General features: G+C 36.5%; 1 protein-coding gene across 1 annotated transcript; it reads right to left on the bottom strand.

Annotated features, from left to right (window-relative positions):
* Positions 1-13,700: 13,700 nt before the first annotated feature.
* On the bottom strand, positions 13,701-19,239 carry LOC110104936. Its single transcript, XM_020834248.2, has 4 exons — positions 18,765-19,239; positions 18,402-18,685; positions 15,353-15,476; positions 13,701-13,939 (listed from the first exon to the last, which is right to left on the bottom strand). Exons 1-3 carry the CDS (start codon positions 19,207-19,209, stop codon positions 15,420-15,422), a joined length of 786 nt encoding a protein of 261 aa, XP_020689907.1. The 5' UTR covers positions 19,210-19,239; the 3' UTR covers positions 13,701-13,939; positions 15,353-15,419.
* Between the last annotated feature and the right edge of the window lie 334 nt (positions 19,240-19,573).

Below are 19,573 nucleotides of genomic sequence, written 5' to 3'. Positions count from 1 at the left end.
GGCACGACACGAAAATCCGACCCGAACTCGACCCGGAATTTTCGGGTTAGACCTGACCCGTTTCCAAAATGGGTCGGGTTTGGGTTCCCGGATTCGACCTGTTTTTCAAACAGGTCGACTTCAGGTTGACCCGACGGGTTGACGGGTAAACCCGGAAATCCGTTTGAACCCTTGCCCGCCCCGCTACCGCGCGAACATGCCCCTCGCGACCCTTTCCCGCTGCCGGGCAACCACGCCTCCGCCACCTCGCTGCTGCCCGTGACCCCGCCCCGTGCTGCGCGACCCCGCCCGCCCTGCGCGACCTTGTTCCGCACGACCCCGCCAGCACTCGCCCCGCACGACCAGCTTTCCCGGGTCATGTTGGGTCAACCCGGCAACCCGCCGGGTCGGGTACGAGTTGCATTTCCGACCCGTTTACCTAATCGGGTCGGGTAGGGTCGACCCATTTGAACCCGGGTTAGTTCCGGGTCCGACCCGAACCCGACCCGTGACCCGAAATTGACACCCCTAAATTTACCTCTTAAACAAACAAAATTTAGCACAAATTTTCTTATTATTGAGATATATTCACTGCAACCATATGGAATGGTGCAATATCATTTATAGATGGACATTAAAATTTTCGTTCCTTTGGAAGCATCATTGTCAATCGTACACAATCTGTTACTCACTACCGACTTCTATCATCATAAGCTAAGATTTGATATTTTATCTGTAATATTAAGGATCAGATTAACTTGAGAATAAGAAAGAGATCCCTCTTATGAACTAGACACATAGTATGCTCAGTGAAATACTTCAAAAGCTAACTTGGAGCTCCATTTGAAGTAGATTTTTGAATGATAAATCTATTGTTGAATTTATAATTCTTTCTCTTTTCATATCAGGCCACAAGAATTGTGAAATTCTTTAAGTAAAAAAGAAGCTTTGCTCTCAAATATTGAGGTGTCTTTGGTGCAATTGTTGAAATTTCATTTAAGAAACTCTACAATTAAGCTTGCTCATCCAAAAAAAAAAAATTTAGGATGAGTGAAATCCTGAAAAGTTGCACTAACAGAATAAAATAGTGAGACCCTTAGGGTAAAGTAGATAATATATATCTTGATAGTTAAGAGTTTTGACTGTTACAAATGGTATCAGAGCAATACAGTAGCTGGAAGATGTGAACTAAATGCCAAACAAGATAAAGTGCTACGTACACCATGAGAGCAATCTATTGAACCATTTATGAGACAAAGTGCTACATGGTGGGAGTCACCACATGAGCTTGTAAGGGCCACGTCTACTCCTATCTACATGGTGGATGATTGTGAGATAAATATACTAACGAGGACATCAATTACTTATGCGAGGGAGATTGTGGAATCCCTTAAGTAAAAAGAAGCTAAACTCTTAAACATCGATGCACCTTTTAGTGTAATAGTTGGAACTTTATATCAGAAACTTCACAGTTAAGCGTGCTCATCCCAGAGAAATCTTGGGATGTGTGATTTCCTGGGAAGTTATACCAATAGGATAAAACTGTGAGACCCTTAGATCAAAGCGGATAATATCTCGATAGTTAAAAATTTTGTCTGTTACAACACATACTCTGTATATAATCATTAATGAGTAGTACAAAGTTTTTGGATGTTAGTATAACCCGTCAAATCACTATAAATAATACTTACTACATGCATCAAAATCCTTCATTCTTATAGCATCGGCATATATATACTTATCATGATTAGTTATGGACTTCTATAATAGATTGAATTAGAATCAACTTTTCAATTTCTCTTCAAAATTAGATGGCGGTATTTCTCTGCCACCTATCCTCGTCCGAGTCAAATAAGTGGCAAAACGCATAATTCATATCTATGATGCTAAATGTAGACAACTAAATTCAAATTTGATTGAAACATTTATATGACAAACTATTTATGGTGTTGCACCATCATGAGAATCATTTTCCTTTCTATATGACTTTTTAGGGTAAAGATAGTTCATTGCTAACATGTTAACTAGGGCTGCAAATGAACCGAGCCGAGCCGAGTATGTGAGTGTTCATGTTTATGTTCATTTAATATCAGTTTTTCAAGTTTGGTTCATGTTTGATCGAGCTTTATTGTTTGTGTTCATGTTTGGTTCATTTAAATTAATTAGTGTTCATATTCGGTTCATGTTCAGTTCATGTTTGTTCGTTTAGTGCTTATCGAGCTTTAAACAAACAAACATGAACAAACTATAAATGAGCTCTACTTTTAGATTTTCATTAACTTAACAAACGAGCTTTATCGAGCTTCCAAACAAACTATTATATCGAGCATGTTTGCGAACATATTTAACAAAATTTTTTTAACTATCAAACAAACACGTTCATGAACATATCTATGAACAAACACATTTCTAATAAAAGCAATTGTCTATGTCGAGCTTGTTCACGAACTTCAAATGATGTTGTTCGTGAACATAAATGAGCCGAACGCATTAGTATTCAAATTTGTTTATTTAATAATCGAGTATTTAAAATATTGTTCAAATTTGTTTGTTTAGTAAATTAAACGATCACAAACGAGCTTTAATTGAACGAACAATGAATAGCTAGCTCGTCGAACGTTTGATTCGCTTACAGTCCTAATGTTAACATCCACCATCAGGCCAATACTAGCTTTGTCTGGCAATCTCCATCTTCTGCATTAAATGAAGTCTCAACTCACCACAAAAGAACCTTTTCTTGTCCATAGAATGAATTTCCTTATGAGATTTTTTGGATCCTTGAGAAAATCTAGACCCTTGCTTGAGCTGATTCTATGCTAGGGAAGATGAACTGTAGGCCTGCACACCTTTATGTCTTGCATCAATAGAGTAATACAGACCTAATATGAAATTAAAATCATTATATTTGAGAAGTTTTGGGTTATTTGAATTGAATATTAATTTTTAAGTGCATCCAATCAGATGATGAATTTAACAAATACTGTTTTTTAAAATATATTTTCCAACTTCAAACAATCAAATGAGTACTAAATTAGTAACCATTTTCTAACATTTGCCTAGAAACAAATTGGATTTATACTCAGACTAATCAAAACCAGAATGATCATTTTTTTTTTTTTTCAAAGATAATAATTTTATTGACTAATAAAAGGGTTACATAAGCAAGCTGAAAGAAACAAAATTACAGAACTTAACACAACTAATAAAAGCAACCTCAGAAAAAGAAAGCAAAAATCCACCCGAGGGCTCAGCGTAAAGCCGAGACTACCAGCATCCTCGAGACTGCTCAAGGACCATCCAGAAGGGAGCATCAACGGTTGCCACAAGAAAGTCGACGAGGGTGCGAGCCCCAGCCACATCATAGCCCCGCAACTAAAAAACGAACGATGAGCAAACCGATCAAACGGCAAAAAACAAGCAAAGTAAAAATGAATTATCTTCTTCTACCACCTTGATTCCAAAATTTCCCACGAGAGACTTTATCAGGAACCATTTTAAACTCAAAGTCAGGATCTGAAAAAGAGTCAGTATCAGAACCATCTTCAGACGAATTGTTCAACCAATCACCATGGGTCCTAACATCCATTCCGGGACTAATACCCAACATTAATCAACCTGCTTTGCACATCTGAATCCACCACGTGGTCCCCCACATTAGAGTCAACCTCCCTATCATTAAGCTGCATCCCATCAGAAACTTCGGCAACACCCAGAACAGGCGAATCGCTATGAAGCAAACCACCACCCACGGCAGGTAAAGTCGCAGCAATAACAGGATTATGACCCAACCCCTCACTAACATCCGGCATCAGAATAACAGCCGAATGCCCAATATCAGCACACGAGGGAAAAAAAGGCATCGCATTTGGAGACAACAAATTATCAACCACATCCGAAGCACCTGCATCAATTACAACATTGCCTTCCTTAATGGTATCCAAATTCACATCCACAGAAAGATTTAAAACCATCTCCCCACAAGGGACAACTACAGGCTCATCCGATCCTAACACATTCGGCTCTAGCACAACATTAACATCTGATACACCTGCAGCAACAGGCATAATCGACACAGGCACCTCGCATTGGGCAATCACGGGTTTAGAAGTTTTAAGATTGGGATGTAAAATAGGGCAGGACTCCTTAGCATGGCCTAAGGAATTACAATGCATACAGAAACTAGGAATATCATCAAACTTAACATTATGTACATACCCCGATTCCACAGAGCCAACCCAAACCTTATCAACATGTTTCTTGGTAACATCCATCTCAACCAGTATGCGAGCCATGGACGGTCGAGAACCAGACGCCGTAGCCAAGTCCGATTTGAGCGGCCGGCCAAAGAGAGAACCTAAACCGAAAAGAATCCTAAGTGAAAATAAATGAGGTCTAAGAAGGGGGAAAGACACCCAAATCGGCACAATCGGAGAATCAACCTCAACATCTAAATGGGGAGACCATTTCACCACTTTCATATAACAATTTTGGACAAAGTAATATCGGTGTGAAAAAATTCGGCAATAATCAAAATCATTCACCAATTTAATCAAAACATTTCGTTGATTGAGAACAGTGACCGAAAAATCCCCAATCAGCTTTAAATTAAAACAGAAATTCCGAATTGCATCAACAGAAGGCCTCCGCCCCGGAAAACGACCAACCAGCGAGAACTCAAAGGGCTTAGCAAGCGCCCGAACCTCTTCTTCAGAGATTAACAAAGCCAGTAATCCATGATGAGAAGAAAAGCCAAGTTCAGGAAAAATAGAAGAAGAAATACCCGAAACAGCTTCTTTAAACGAAAGAGGAGCCACAGCCCCACCCAAAAAGCCGGGATCCTGCAACCGTGAAGACGTCATTCACAATCACAAGGAAAACCAGAAAATTAGAGGAGAAAAAAGCTCTCACCAGTAAAGGAAAGGAAGAGGCGGCGTAACCCTAGCAGAGCAGACGACATCGCGATAAATATTACCATAATGATCAATTCTCTTTATACACCCTTATCATACAATTTAGATTGTAAATCCAGGAATATAGGCTTTGTTTTGGACAATTTTTTTATTGATTTCTTAATAAGCTTTCTAGTTAGTACAAAATTTTCTAGCTAAAAAAAAAAATTTGTACTACAAAGTTATTTTAGAAAATAATAAGAAATTTGTCCCAAGCGAAGTCATAGTTTAAGATTTCTATTGGGGTAGCTTTCTTCCTCCTTTATAAAGTGCCGTAGAAAAAGTAAATTCTATAAATTGTTGTAGAAAATAATTTTCTTGTATAAATTTTTTAAATAATAAAAAATTAACAATCAAATAAAAATTATATTTGTGATTGAGAAACATAACAGTTCCAAATGACGCACTCTGAGAGTGCAATATCAATTTCTTATTAATACTGTCTGCACTCTGCAGGCTAAAAAAATAGAAAATATTAGAGCCAGCAATTAAGCCCATCCCGCATGCGATCCTTAAACAATTCAACCATAATCAATCGAAGATTGTAGTCTGCATCTCCATTCTATTTACATATTTAACAAACGTAAAGTAATTCAACAGTTTTTAATGCACAAATAACTACGAAATCTCAATTAGTTAAAGAGACCAAAATAAGGAATCTATAAGCTGAGTCAAAATGCCGAAGCAATAATTCCAATTTCTTATATTTAAAATTTTTTTTTCCGAGAAAGAAATTGGTGACACAAATGGATGGTAAAAGTCATAGCGGACAAGTAGAAGAGTAACCTTAACGCAATAGAGGAATCCCATGTTATAATATACCATGATACTATGTTGAATGGGCCAACGCTTTAGGTCTTTGAATTGTAACGCACGCCTCAACGGTTAGCTGTTCATTTGTCAACTACTGCATTGTGTTGTCGTCCTATGTTGCAGCGTTGCAGGAGAGAGACCTCATAATTTTTTTTTTTAAAGTTAGACTAAGTAATTTTTAATCTGTATTGTTGTGTATTATTCGAATATTATACTATAAAGTTAGCATGCAAAGACTTAGAAAAATATTGACTAAAGAAACAAAACAGTTATCAAGTCCGGGTTTTATTTGGGACTGTTTTTTTATTGTTTTTTAAAACAGTTTTTTAGTATAAAAATTTTTAGTTTAAGACGTTTTTGTATTAAAAAGCTGTTTCATAAAGCAGTAAGAAAGCTGTCCTAAACGAAACCTAGGAGAGAAAGTGGTCGATGTTCAGCTAATAGTTCTCTTTATTTAGACATGCTTTGTTTAATTAGGAGAAATCAAAGAAATTAGATTAATAGAGTGTTTATTTTATATCATTTGATATTTTACAAAATAGAATAGTTTTATAATGTTGAGGTACAAATAATAGGAAAATAGTCTTATATCAAATGAATTAATTAATTAATAAAAGTTGATTTTTAGTGTACTAGTTGTTGTGGGCTAGAATATTTGCGACGGAAAAGTAAGAAAAATTATGCCGCTTAGCGTTGCATGAGTATCCAGCTCATACATAGAAAAAATAGAAACACCAGAATTTTTTACATGGAAACCTCGAAGGGAAAAACCACAAGGTCACACCCAATCAAACTTGATCAACTAGCTAGTATTTGAATAAATTAGAAATAACTATCTCGTCCTTGAACTTGAACACGATTAGATTACAATAGTCAACCAAAAGATTGAAATGTAGTGATGAATAGGAATTGGATAAAAATCCGACGACAGTCGATGGTATGATGTAAATCTGACGTTGGTTGGTGGCCGAGTTGAAGTATGGTGGCAATCGACGATCAGGTGGAAGTCCAGCAACAATCAGTGGCCAGCCGATGGTCTAGTAACAATCGGCAGCGGTTCGTTGGTGATGATCCATGGCTGGTCGGTGGTCGAGGAGTCTGGTACGTGGCAAGAGAACTCTTCATTCTCTTCCTTTCTTGGATCCCCCACAATGAAGAATGAGGGGCATATTTATAAATTTTTAGGAGTGGCATGACTAGTAAATAGGAGGGAGATCAAGGGGTTTGTTGGGAGTGGTTTGAAATGACCGGTATTTACCCCCTTGATCGTTGACTGTTTACTAGACATTTGAGTGTCTTAATTATATCAAAATTTGATTATCTAGGGCTCGTTGGATTCTTCTGGTCAAGCCACTCGATTCGATTATAAGCATGCCACATTTGGAAATTGTTTGGTCCTCCAATTTATGGTTTGAACTTTCCAAAGGCGCTTTAGGTCTTCAATTTGGATTCATTTGAACTAAGATTGAGTTGAATTTTGTGTCATTGGGTTCAATATTTCGACAAGTTCAATTCGACTATAAGTTTGATTAGATCGGGGTTTATATGGTTCCGGATTTAATTTTGAAAGTTTTCAACTTGATTTTGCCTCGAGGTTCGTGCCCGATCATGATAATTTGTGATGATGTATCACTAGTAATTACGTTTATTTTTTGACTTAGTGCCCTTTTGGGTCAATTTATATTTATATATTTTGTTTTGCTTTATATTTTTTAGTTTGAAATAAGATATATCTGATAATTTGAAATAAAATTAATTGTGTTTTATTGAATATTAACTAAATTTATTTCTATGGTTGTGATAATATATAATCACGATGCCGATGGTTACAAACGGAATCAACAGACATAGCTGCTAATGGAGATCGACAATAGGGGCAACTGCAATCGTCAAAAGTGGTGATAATAGTGATCAATAATGGTCGCAAGGATTGCCGACTCCATTTAAGAACATTCAAAATAACTAAATCTTATTTTGACAATTTTAAATCGATTTGATTTATTTTTGAAAATAAAAAAATAGTTCTAAAAATATTTTTAAAATTAAAAAAAGCAAAAAAAAAAACAAACAAACAAACAAATAGACCATTAAGCTTTTATATTAATTAAAGGATGTCCATCTGTTAGAATGTTGGCTTCAGTGCATAACAATTCACCATTCATAACAAGGGGTATTTGTGTCTCTATTAATTTAGAGTCTTCTGATATATTGTTGTTGAAATACTTCTATTTTCAAAAAAAAAAAAAAAAGTGATAACACTTGCTCCATTACAATCCTAATTATTCTGTGTGGATGTCGAACGTCATTCACTAAATGTGCCGCTTCGCTTGGTACCGCTGACGTGGTGCATTCTGATTGATCTCCAGACGGTCTACGTCTGGTTTCCTCACAGAATAATCTCTTTTCCCACCGTTCTCTTCTCTCACAAAATGCTTGAAATACTTTTTCATATAATGGTAACTATTATTGATATATAAGCTCAAAATAGGTGCACACCAGCACATGATAGGGTGCCCACCAGTATCCTCACAAAGATTGATTGGACCATATTTGATTAGCAAATTGGGACCGCTTGGCTATGATTATCTCTATCATTATCTACCGTCTGATGATCTGTACAAATCAACTTTTATATATTAATTGCGTGTGGCAAGTAGCGAGAATTTAGTTGGATCCTTCTTTTATTTTTGTTTTATTTTTGAAATATAGCAACCTACATTATATGAATAAAGGTAATTTATGACCGATAATTTGGTCGCAAAGTGATCAAGCTGTTATTGCTGATGTTGTAGTTCCTTTGTGAGATTGTTCTTAGTAACATGAAATAAAGTAGTATAATTAGAAGCTCATGAAATATTCTGTCTCATAACATATAGAAGAATTTTATAAGATTGGCTGTCAAGATGCATTTTGATATTAAAGAAATATGTTAGAACATCATGTTGAGTTGGATTTTCAATTAATAGCCTCATCAACTATGTTAATAAAAAAAAACTATGTTAATTATGGTCATAATGGATATCAGGCTCATCCCCTACATAGAAAACCTCATATAATTATAATATTTGTAAACTACATGTTAATTAATATTATTGATATTGATATTCAAGGTTCTTTCAAGAGAAATTGTGATTTGTGAGATGTTCTCTTTAGAGAAACTTCTTTCTAGAATTATGGAGTAAAGTGTCTCATACGTATATATATACACATGACGCAATAAACACACACGCATGTGTGTGTGTGTTTATTACGTCATGTGTATATATATGTATGATTGATATGACATCTAACATATAATAAATTTGAGGATTACACCAAACATGATGGTGAAGAGAAGAATAATAATTTTTCTAAGAGAATGCACTATAAAATTGAATATAGTTGCAAAGGGGAAGTATAGTCTATCTCCTGAAAGAAAAAGAGATTACGTGACTTTAAGATGATGACAAAGAGGCAAGGATAGCCCCTTTCGGATGGTGATAGAGTGGGAAAATATAATTCACCTCTTAGAAAGAAAGGAAGTGTTGTGGGACTCAATTATGATGATAAAAGGAGGATGAATTACCCCTATCATGGAAGGAGCAAGATTATATGACCTAAATTGATAATGAAGGTGGACAGAATAATCCGTCTCTATGAAGGAGGAGGAAACTACATGACCCATGCATGATGGTAATGGGTAAAGACATCCCATAACCTAAAAGGATGTGGGACTATATGTATTATTGAAGATGATAAAATGGAAAGTATACTCCCTCTTTTAAATAGAGGGAAGATTATATGACTCTAAAAAATCAATAAAAGTGGGATAAGTAGTATTTTTCATGAAAGGAGGGGAGTTGTCCAACCTAAAAATGATTTTAGAGAAGGATATTAGAATACTTGAAAAAAGCTGATAAAATTCATAAAATGATTACAGCTTCAGAATTTTTTTACAATCTAAAAGTTTAGAATGTCTCAAATGAAAAAAATTAGGTTTATCTACGGATTTTGAAGGGTGATGAAAGGGGGGGGGTGGTATTCTAGTGCTTATCTAAAAATTATTAAAAAAAAATCTAGATGATCACAACTTGAGACAACCAAATTGACCTACCTAGGGTATATCAATGTTAGCCAAGCAATCAAGGACGAATTATGATGCTCACCATTGAAGATATCTTTATTCAATTACAAAATATACTAACTTACATATCTTGATAGCAAAATCTCAATAAATTTTAGGAAGGAAAATTCTAAGTGTCAAATTAATTTGAATTCTTTCCAGAAAACTTGTAGATCATATTTAGACCTACCAAAAAATAAAAATGATAGGTTATAACTTTTGTTTAAATATTTGTCTCTCCCTAATTAATCATTCATCGTAAATGGGCTACGAAACGAAGATTTATGGTAACCAAGTCTTCGTTTGTATTAACATAACCCATATAATAAACTGATCAATCTTGGCTAACCTAAGCTTATTTTGGGTAGGCCAGTATTGAATCGTTCTTACCCTATGTAAGCATCGCCTGATTGCACGTGATATTATTTATATTATTTGGTATGCAATCAAATTAGTTTTACTATTATATAGAATGCAAATTTGTACTTTGTAAGATTGTTTTTTGCTATATGGCCATTTGATTGCTTCAAAGACTGACTTCTTCTTTGGGATGTTGGGGAAGATTGGCTTCTTCAACATAGTACAAATTTGAAGCCATAAAATTAGAGCAATTGTCAAGCTATGTGAGGCACAAAGTGCAACGGTCTCACCATTTCTTTTTCTTCATAAATCAAAATAGTAAAAAAATTTAAATTTTAAGTGAGATCTAAAATTAAGCATTGAAGCTAACTTTTCCGATATCTTGTGGTTCACACAATTTTTTTTTTTTTTGTTATAAATAATAAGTAATAAATTGCAAAGTGTGTGGGTCAAATTAGGGGTGTCAATATTTGACACGACACGAAAACCCGACCCGGAAAATCCGGGTTGGTCCCGACCCGATTTCAAAACGGGTCGGGTCCGGGTTCGGATTTCCGACCCGTTTGTCTACCCGGGTCGGGTTAGGGTCGACCCGTTTGAACCTGGGTCAGTTCTGAATTCGACCCGAACCCAACCCGTGACCCGAAATTGACACCCCTAGGTCAAATCACCGACCTAAATAAATAACTTTCTCCAACCATCAGATTATAAAAAATCACTTAAGAAATTATTAAATATATTTCTATTCATTTTTTTCTACACAACCAAAGAATTCATAAGATATGAAAAAGTGGTGAAAAAATCTTTAATGTTAAGTATTTCTGACCTTTCTTGATAGATACAAGATTATTCTTGTAAGCAAAAAGCCATGACAACTTGCTTAGATTATTTTACAATTGCTTTCAAAGTCATAGTATAATAAACTAAATAAGCAAAGTTTTAAACATGGGAAATGCTTTGATGTCCTTTTGGATACAAACAGATAACATTTTGGATTATTTACCAATTTTTTTCACAACTAACATTATAGGACAACAAGAGTCTTAATTAGCATACTTATACACATGGGAAATGCTTCCAAATGGATAACTAGATAGGTTAAGACTATAAGAAAAATTATATGAAAGAAAAAGCAAATTTTCGAAAGGATTTGTCTTAGTCTATACACACTACTGAAAAACCTGTAGGTTGACAAAATTTTCAAAAGGATTTATTGCGAGGAAAAGGTGCAAATTTTGAAAGTAATGATAATCCTACAAATTTTTGGTTTTGGATTAGGTAGGGCTGTCAAAATCGGGACACGGGTTGGAATTGGGTTCAACCCGGAACAGACCTGACACTGTTCGACCAGACCCGAACTCGACCCATTTTTTGCAAACGAGATGATTTTTCGGACCCGAACCCGACCCGCTTAAGGTCCAGGTCAACCCAAACCCGACTCGCTTTGGGTATGTTTTACTAAATTTTTTATTTAATTCGATTTATTTAAACATGGATCAAATTAAAGTAAGATTTACTTCAATTAATTTAAAATAAACCAAGCTTAATTCAATGTTGGTAACATGGTTTATTTTTTTTTTTAAATAACATTTATTTATTTCATAACAATCTTTTAAAACCCTCCTACTTAATTAAAAACAGGTCAAATCGGGTTGATTTCGGGTTTCCAGGTCAACCCGAACCCGACCCGGTTTTACAAATGGGTCAAAATCCCAAACCCGACCCGGTTTGGGTTGGATTTCGCGTCATGTCAAATATTGGCACCCCTAAGATTAGGTGGATCAATTTATTTTTTAATTGCTTTCATTTTATTTTAATAAAAAAAAAGCATTTATGTGACAAAAACTTGAAAATTGTTGAACAAGGTATGTAAGTTGATTGGAGTAGTGTTACAATATTTGATTAATCATTTTCTTTTGACATGTTGGGGAGATTTAAAAAATTATATATCCTCGATCATATTTGAATAATATGATGAGATTTTCGAATACATTGTGTTACGGCTTGATATTATTTGTATGGGTCTACAAAGTTCAGGCACTTAAATACCTTTACCTTAGAATGATGGAAATTTTAATTGACATTGCTTTCCTCTAAACCTCTTCCTTAGCATCCTGTGAATAAAATGTTGGTCAAGATAAATTATATTATTCCGCAAGCTAAACATATATTTAAGTGGAATATCCCATTTGACGGAACTTTTATTTGGTCCGGTGAACGGACGTAGAGCTACGTTCGGCTGGCACTAAGATCGCGCCACGTAGCAGGCACAAACTGCGGACCCGACCCGGTGAATAGTGGGTATGTCACAAGTGCTTTTTTTAAATCCATGACAACCCGGTATTGCTAGGTATTGCTCGGTATTGCTAGTTATTTCTCGATTTTGCTCGGCAATAACGAGAAATACCATTATGTGAAGACAAATACCGAGCAATACTGAGTTTTTCTAGAAAAACTCGGTATTACTCAGCATTACTCGGTATTGCTCGGTATTGATCTTCACAAAACGATATTTCTCGTTATTGTCAAGCAATACCGAGCAAATACCGAATAATACCTAGCAATACGCGAACATAGCATTCCCGAATTCCGGTCCGGGTCAAGTCGTTGAGCCGCGCGGTAAAGAGTAAAAGCACGTGGCGCGATCTTAGTGGTGACCGAACGTAGAGCTACATCCGATCACTGGACCTAATAATTGTTCCATTTGAAGACGAGAGGCCATAGAGTGGTGAAAGATAGTATAGGGTAGTGGAGAATGGGATGAAGACTATTAAGAGATTATCTATAAGTTTTGGGAGTTTGATAATTGAAGCCAAAAGAGGTAGCATTGAGAGGTAGAGAAGTAGTAGAACTAAAAAGTTTTCATGAAGGTTATATGGCAGGAGAGTAAAATTTTCATGAACATTGATCTAAGGCTTCGTTCGTAAAAGTTTTTTTACTGCTTTCTAAAATAGCTTTTTAATATAAAATTTTTTAATTCAAAAAAAAAATTATAGCAAAAACAAAGCCTAAATATCAAACCCAATATCAACAACAACATCAAACATTTATTCCACTACAGGAGGTTGGCATTCTAAACATCCAACAAATCAAGTATATTTTCAATGTACATCAAATATATATAATATGTCCAAAAAAATTGAAAGATTTGCCTATAGTTTTTTGTTAATATATCTTACTTTTTCATATTTAATGTCTCATATGAAATTTATATTTTAAAAATAACTTGAATTTTGGAATTGAGAAGCATTGCTTTATTTTAAATATTAGTTGTATGTATCTCCTCTTAATTTGTTGGTATTTGGTAAGGACTTAGGAGCTTAAAATGCCAAAATTAACATAGTCCTCAAGAAGAAAAGACACAGCCATGCAAGTATTTTGCAATGATAAAAACATTCTAAGACTTTATTTGGGACGGCTTTCTTACTACTTCGTAAAGCAGCTTTTTAGAAAGCCGTCCGAAATGAAGCCTCGGTTTCAAACTCAGGAGATGCATGTGGTGCTGCTATTGCTTCACCTATGTAGGTACAGGGAACTGCGAACAAGTGGAAAGACAGTAAGTTGTCAACAATTCGCCAATATTGCTGAACCTAGACTATCGGTATGCTATAGTATTGTAAAATTATCTGCAATTAAGTTGAACAGATTATTCTTTGAAATAAATAATACTAAAGAGGAGAATATCTCGCATTCTTAAACCCCTAACCCCTGTTGTCTGAACTGGGCGTACCTTTACCTGTAAAAGATCAGCAAAACACAGCGGTAAGATACCGATTCATGCACCATTTACATAGTAACGCAGCTATATAAGACGATTTTAAAGGACAACACTATTAAGCTAAGGATTCGTTTGGGACGGCTTTCTTACTGCTTCATAAAGCCGCTTTCTAGTAGAAAGCGGCTTTATGAAGCAGTAAGAAAGCCATCCCAAACGAAGCCTAAATTTGGGCTAAACATGATTTGTTTTGAATGTCTTAAAGTAGGGGCAGATCCAATCTTATTTTTTTATGATGGGTAGACTTATTATATAAAAATTTAAATACTAAATTTTTTTATATATAAGTTAAAATTATAAGCAAAATCTTATATTTCATTATAATTTATAAATTTTAAAAATTGCATATATAATTGCATCATATGCATTCATTATATAGTTTATATTATTTGAAAATGAATCTACATAAAATTGATGTTTTTTCTCTATCAACCGGCCTAAATCATCATGGTCAACCAAAAATAATGTTAGTCACTTAAGGCTTAACCAAGGTAAGGTCTTCATTAACAAAACTGGTCATTGCAGAAATAATTGTGCCTGAATTTCATCGGTGTTGGTTTAATGATCAATCTGATGTAGGTGCATGTGAATTGTGAATTTAATGTACAAGCTCATACAAGTAATATTTGAAAATTAAGACTGATTTGGTTCTTTGAAGTTTCATATTTTCTATGGAAAAAAATAAGATGATAACCTCCGAAGCTTCGGCTTTGGTGGGAAAATGAATAAGAGGGGGGAATTGGGAGAGGGAGAACAGATCAAAGACTTCAGATGGATGGTCAAAAAATACCAGATGGATCATATTAGGACGAAAATTTATTTTTGAGAGGGGACATAATTCTAAAATTACCTTTCTTCTACATTAATTTTTGTTCATCCTCCCGTGTCCTAAAGAGATTAGAGTCCATGATAATATAAGATGAAGACTTATCATTGATAACAAGTCAAATGACAGTTTAGGGCATCTCCAACCGAACGCTAAACAAGTGTATGGAGTCGTTCCGTCGCTCCAACCGAACGCTAAAATTTCCGTCATTTAATCGCAGGTGAACAGAGCGACGCCAATATTGGCGTCGCACTGTTCACTCACGTCATTTTTTGCTCTCAACCGGAAAAACACGCGAAAGGGAGAGCGATCGTTACCTTCTCAAAAACACCTAAAATGACGTTCGATTGGAGCATCACCGCGCCATTTTGGAGTTTTGCGTTATTTTGCCGTGAAAAATGAAATTTTCGGTTGGAGATGCCCTTAGCAAATGCAAAATGGAGGGTCATTCTAGTGTGATCAATTAGACACAAATAGGTCCATGATGTCGCATCAATGAACAGTAAATTGGCAATCCAAAAGAGCCTAAATGAAGTTTGATATAATACCTGAAGTTCCGGACAACAAAGGTAGCAGCGTAGCCGATGGTGGCTTGTCAAAAAAAGAAAATAAGCTTCACTTGCTTAGTGCAATCTTATTGTAGTTGGGAAATTCATTATTATATATCGATACCTGTAAAACAAAAATTGTTTGTTAGATCACAGATAAACCAAAGAAAAAATATTTATATCTTGATACATTTTGATCAGAATAAGACTAACTTTATTACAATTGTACTTTGCAATGATTTCATGTAGTTCTGTCATTTCTCTTTTTTTTTTAAACAAATTTAAACTTTTAAATGTCTACTTGTATAGATTTATTTGCATTCTATCATATCATGCACACACACTATAAAATATTCTTTCACATAATTCATTTCATATTTATTCTATCATGACTACTCTTTTAAATGTCTAATAGTTTAATTATTGATACTTAACTAAAAATTGTTTTGATCGAGCACGAATCTCAAGGCATATTCAAGTTGAAAACTTCTGAAATTAAATGCAAGACCATTTGAACTCCAATTTCAGCAAACTTATAGTCAAATTGAACGTATCGAAGAGATGAACCCAACAACACCAAAATCGGAACAATTCGAGTTCAAATGGGCCTGAATTAAGAGTTCGAAGTATATTAAGAAGGTTCAAAGTATTAATTGGATGATGAAATTATATCAAAATATGGCATGCTTATAGTAGAATTGAACGGCTCAGCAAGACGAATCCAATGAGCTGAGGATCACTGAATTCCGATATTATTAAGGCACTTAAACACTTGAAAAATGCTCTATAATCGGGGGAATCAATACGGGTCATCCGATGGAGCACTATGAAGCTGACCTAGATCTTCTTTATTTACGGGGTGTGTCACTCATGAAAATCTATAAATAGATCCTCACTCTACATGAGGGAGGACTTTTGGCGACATATTGGAGAGAACTTTGAGGCTTCAAGAGATCCAGCAACACCGCCGACGAACAACTGTCGACCATCACCACCGCCCGGTCACTGACCACCGCCAGACTTCCACCTTCTACCGACTGCCACCGGACTTTTGCTCGACGATCCCTAGGACCACCGTCGCATGTGCGTTGACTATGGTCCTTCCAACCTTTTGTTGCCCGCTGACTACGATCCCTCAGATCATTGTTGTCCGTCGATTATAGTCCCTTTGACCACCGTGACCCACTAACAACGCTCCCTCCGACCACCATCGCCCGTCGACCACGGTCCCTCCGTCCACCGTCGCCTGCCGACCACGGACCCTCAGACCACCGTCGCTCGCTGACTATAATCTCTCTCGCCCACGACTATAGTACTTCTGATCTCCATTGCCCAGACACAGTTCACAACAATTATATTGAAGAATAACATGTAACATTAAAAAAAAAAAAAAAAGACTTATCCCGATACAAATAGTATATCCAAAATAGGCCAATTTTATAACACTTGTAAATTTCCCATGATTTCTTATTCCTGCCGTTCATATGTTTTTTGAGATATACTTATATTTTTTAATGTCTAATAATTTAATTCTATTTGCTTTCTATGAAGCGCACATTAAAAAAATTCTTTGAGAGAATTCATCCCATAAAATTTTCTATGACAATTATATTTGCAAATGTCTAATAATTTAATTGTATTGAAGGATAATAAATGATACTTAAAATAAAAATATATAATAAAACAAAACGTATATCTTTGCAAAATATGTTTCCAAAAACCGATAAAAAATGCCCATTTTCCCAAACCCCCCAATCTATGTCGATGCACGTCTATTGTTTGCATAAGCACAGCACGTTTATACCTAACTCAAAGATAAACAACAAAATATATACATCAGCAAGGTTCGTAAGTTTTTCTTTTCTTTTTTTAACCGGTATCCCTCTATCATCACCCCCGAAGAGGGAAAATTATTAGGTCCGGGCACCGGACGTAGAGATCTGTCTAGACGTCAATAAAATGTCGATATGTGGAGTTGACACGTGGATATTCAATATGTTTAATGTATCTGCGGAACTTTAAGCCAAGCGCATCAAAAGCGCATCAAAAGCGCAGTCAAAGCGCAGCGAAGAGCGCAATTAAAGCGCAGTAAAGAGCGTTGTTAAACGCAGCTAAAGTGCACTCCACGTGTCAAATTTTTAGTGAATGTCCGGACTTATCTCTACGTCCGGTGTCCGGACCTAATAATTTTCCCCCGAATAGGGACTTGGCGGTGTGACTAATCCTCAACTGAACTAGAAGAGGCACCCACCACCTCCTGGCTCGTACTTCATAAGCCCCACTTAAGAGGCGCTGCCACTCAAGAAGAATCGAATGCTGATTGGGTTGGGTACCCAACCCTCCTCGCCCACCAACAAAGCTAAGCATCCCTGGGTAGGTTCGTAAGTTTGAAGAGGAAGACCACCTGTTTAATATCCACCTAAACCACCACGCTGCCAACCCAAAAAAAAAAAAAAGCACAAAACAACGTGCACACAGCACCCCACCGATGACGAGTTTGCCTCCTCATTCAACCAAAGGCAAGAAAATAAACACCGGAAACAAGTTGCAGGGATGCTCCAAGAAAAAAATGAGCGAGAATAATATACACCGTTATTAAAATAAATAAATAAACAAATCAGAACTTCTTTTACTAACAGAAATGGATTCAGAAATTTCCAACTAAATCAAAACTTGTGAAAAAGATCCCCGAATTTAATCAAGAGAATCTTGTTGGTACGAATACTGAACTGATCTTATTTAGGATATACAACTGGATAAAGTAATCAGTTCATACTTCATAAGCATTTATTTCTTTTCTGATTGTATTTCTCTATTCAGTTTGAATTAAACGATCAAATTAAACGATCCTGAACTATTTAAAAGTTTTACCCACACTTTTCTATGACATGGCAATCATGCGAATTAACACTGAAATAAGAGAGAAAAAAATTTTCAGAGCTCAAAATAATAATAATAATAAGGCTGAATTCTTAATATGATTGCTGCTCTAAATTTCCTCTAAATAAAATTCAGAAAGGAGGGCGATGGGTTTGATTAGTTCATATACCGCTTCGATATCTAATTTGTACACAAGTAGCTTGCGTCTCTCTCGGCAGCTGGTTCTATACGCCGCCACCACATGAGCCATGGCCAGAGCCATCGAACTCAAGAACAGAGCCTCGATGGCCGGACCCTCCTTAGCTCCAAACATGAGAAGCCGTCGTTGCCCTCGCAGCGCCTCAGGCCCAAACATCATAATAGCCTTCAGCGACACGTACCCCACCGAGGCTATACCGCAAACGGTCGTGACCCCCAAATACGGTCCCCACCCGTTACAGCACAAGTAAAAACCTGCAGCGTAAAACCGAGAATTTCTTTAGTGGCAACTTATCAAGCAGTTAGAGATCAACCCGCCAGCTCCAGTCCTTACACAGTATGAGAATTGATCTGGCTATCGAGATGACGGGGAGATCGATGAGGGAGTCTTGAATTTGGAACGTTCTTAGCTGGAAGGATAACGATGGAGCCGTGTAGAACGCCGGGCGGTTGGCAGCTGCGAGCAGAGCGGAGGGGAGGAGGAGATCGAGGAGGATGACGAGAAGCGGAGGAGCGCAGACGAGGAGGAGGGAGACAAGCATGTTGACGACGAAAAAGAGGGTTTTTGCTCCTCGCCACGCGCGGCTCCATAGTCTTTCCTTGTTGGAAGCCATGGCGTTTTTTGTCGGGGGGAGGGAGGAAGACATTGAAGTCACTGTGGACATAAAGGGAAGAAAAGAAGGCGGGTTCAAGGAAACCAGAGAGACAGGGATAGCGGGGTGATGAAATGGGGAAGGAGGCCGGCTGTGGAAGGGCTGTGAATACTTGGGGGAAGCCATCACGGATTCACGGGTGCAGCGCGCAGGGTATCGTGTGATTTTCGAGGCAAGGATTTGATTTAATGAACTCGGGCCGATCATGGGTGGGCGGGCCCTTCGCCTTTCGGGCCCGTAGGAAATCTCGGACTGAAGTGATCCGTTGCGGCGGAGTAGACAGGGTAGAATATTTCGGGACAAATAACAACATGACGCGTTACACCTTGCCCGAGTTGTCAGGAACTCGTACTGTGATTTTTCCTTTCAATATTATATAATAAAATATGTTCAAGATGTATATTAAGTCAATTTTTTTAAAGATTATCTTTCATAATTTTATTTATTATTAAATTGACGAATGATAGATTACCTGCCATCTGCATCATTA

Source organism: Dendrobium catenatum, unplaced genomic scaffold (assembly GCF_001605985.2).
Source record: "Dendrobium catenatum unplaced genomic scaffold, ASM160598v2 fragScaff_scaffold_113, whole genome shotgun sequence".
Classification (NCBI taxonomy): Eukaryota; Viridiplantae; Streptophyta; class Magnoliopsida; order Asparagales; family Orchidaceae; genus Dendrobium; species Dendrobium catenatum.
This window is presented reverse-complemented; position numbering and strand designations above follow the sequence as displayed.